Source organism: Montipora foliosa, chromosome 6 (assembly GCF_036669935.1).
Source record: "Montipora foliosa isolate CH-2021 chromosome 6, ASM3666993v2, whole genome shotgun sequence".
In the NCBI taxonomy this organism is placed as follows: domain Eukaryota; kingdom Metazoa; phylum Cnidaria; class Anthozoa; order Scleractinia; family Acroporidae; genus Montipora; species Montipora foliosa.
The window spans coordinates 31,723,707-31,724,444 of NC_090874.1; the positions used below are offsets into that span (position 1 = coordinate 31,723,707).

The 738-nt window shown below is 39.7% G+C and overlaps 1 protein-coding gene across 1 annotated transcript in view; it reads right to left on the reverse strand.

Moving 5' to 3' along the window:
- Nucleotides 1–325, reverse strand: part of LOC138005374 (uncharacterized) — a 1,413-nt gene extending 1,088 nt beyond the window's left edge. Inside the window, exon 1 of the mRNA XM_068851614.1 lies at nt 1–325. This exon is cut by the window's left edge and continues 1,088 nt beyond it. Coding sequence (XP_068707715.1) covers nt 1–325 — 325 coding nt within the window.
- Between the last annotated feature and the right edge of the window lie 413 nt (nt 326–738).

Genomic DNA, 738 nt, shown 5'->3' on the forward strand with positions numbered 1-738 from the left:
GCTTCGGTGATTTGCATTCGATGTAATTAAGTGCGATAGATCGAAGGGTCGCAGCGGTTAACTCTTTCTTGTCATCGGCAAGAGTACGCTCCAGTTTCCAATAGAATTTTTCGAAACTCGCTTGTATATCGATAGCAGATATGCGTTGTGGGAGGGAGAACTTTAAACCTCGGCAGAGAACAAGCTTTTGGAAGAATGAGAGCTTGTATGATGAAATGTTTTGGATGTGCTTGTCGATATCATGATCCTTGATTAATAGCCTCATTATTTTGTTGGTGTGATTGGCCAGTACCCTCTCACTGTGTTTCGTCCGTGGGTTTACCATAGTTCTTACGATGCACATGTATTGGAGCGGCGTGCAGTTTAGACGGTTTTACGTTTTATCACCTCGCACTGTATCTATTAAGTTATCAAATTTTATTTTATTTTCTTTTCACTTGAAAATGATGACACGGAGTCATCGAAACGTTGTGTAAAGTTTCTTTCGCTCTTTTTTATCATTAGATATGTAATTATTGTTTCGTTAAAACCATATTTTGGGATGTCTAATGACATTTCCCCGCAAATATTAACTTTACGTAAATTATATTTTGAATTTACGTCACAGACACAATCTGTCGCTCATGCGTCCAGCCGTCTCTTCTTGGGGAGGATACCAGACTTGAGTGAGCGGCGGAAATCGAGCCTACGTAGGACGGCGATGCAAAAAAAAAAGTAATAGAAGACGAGACCAAAAAA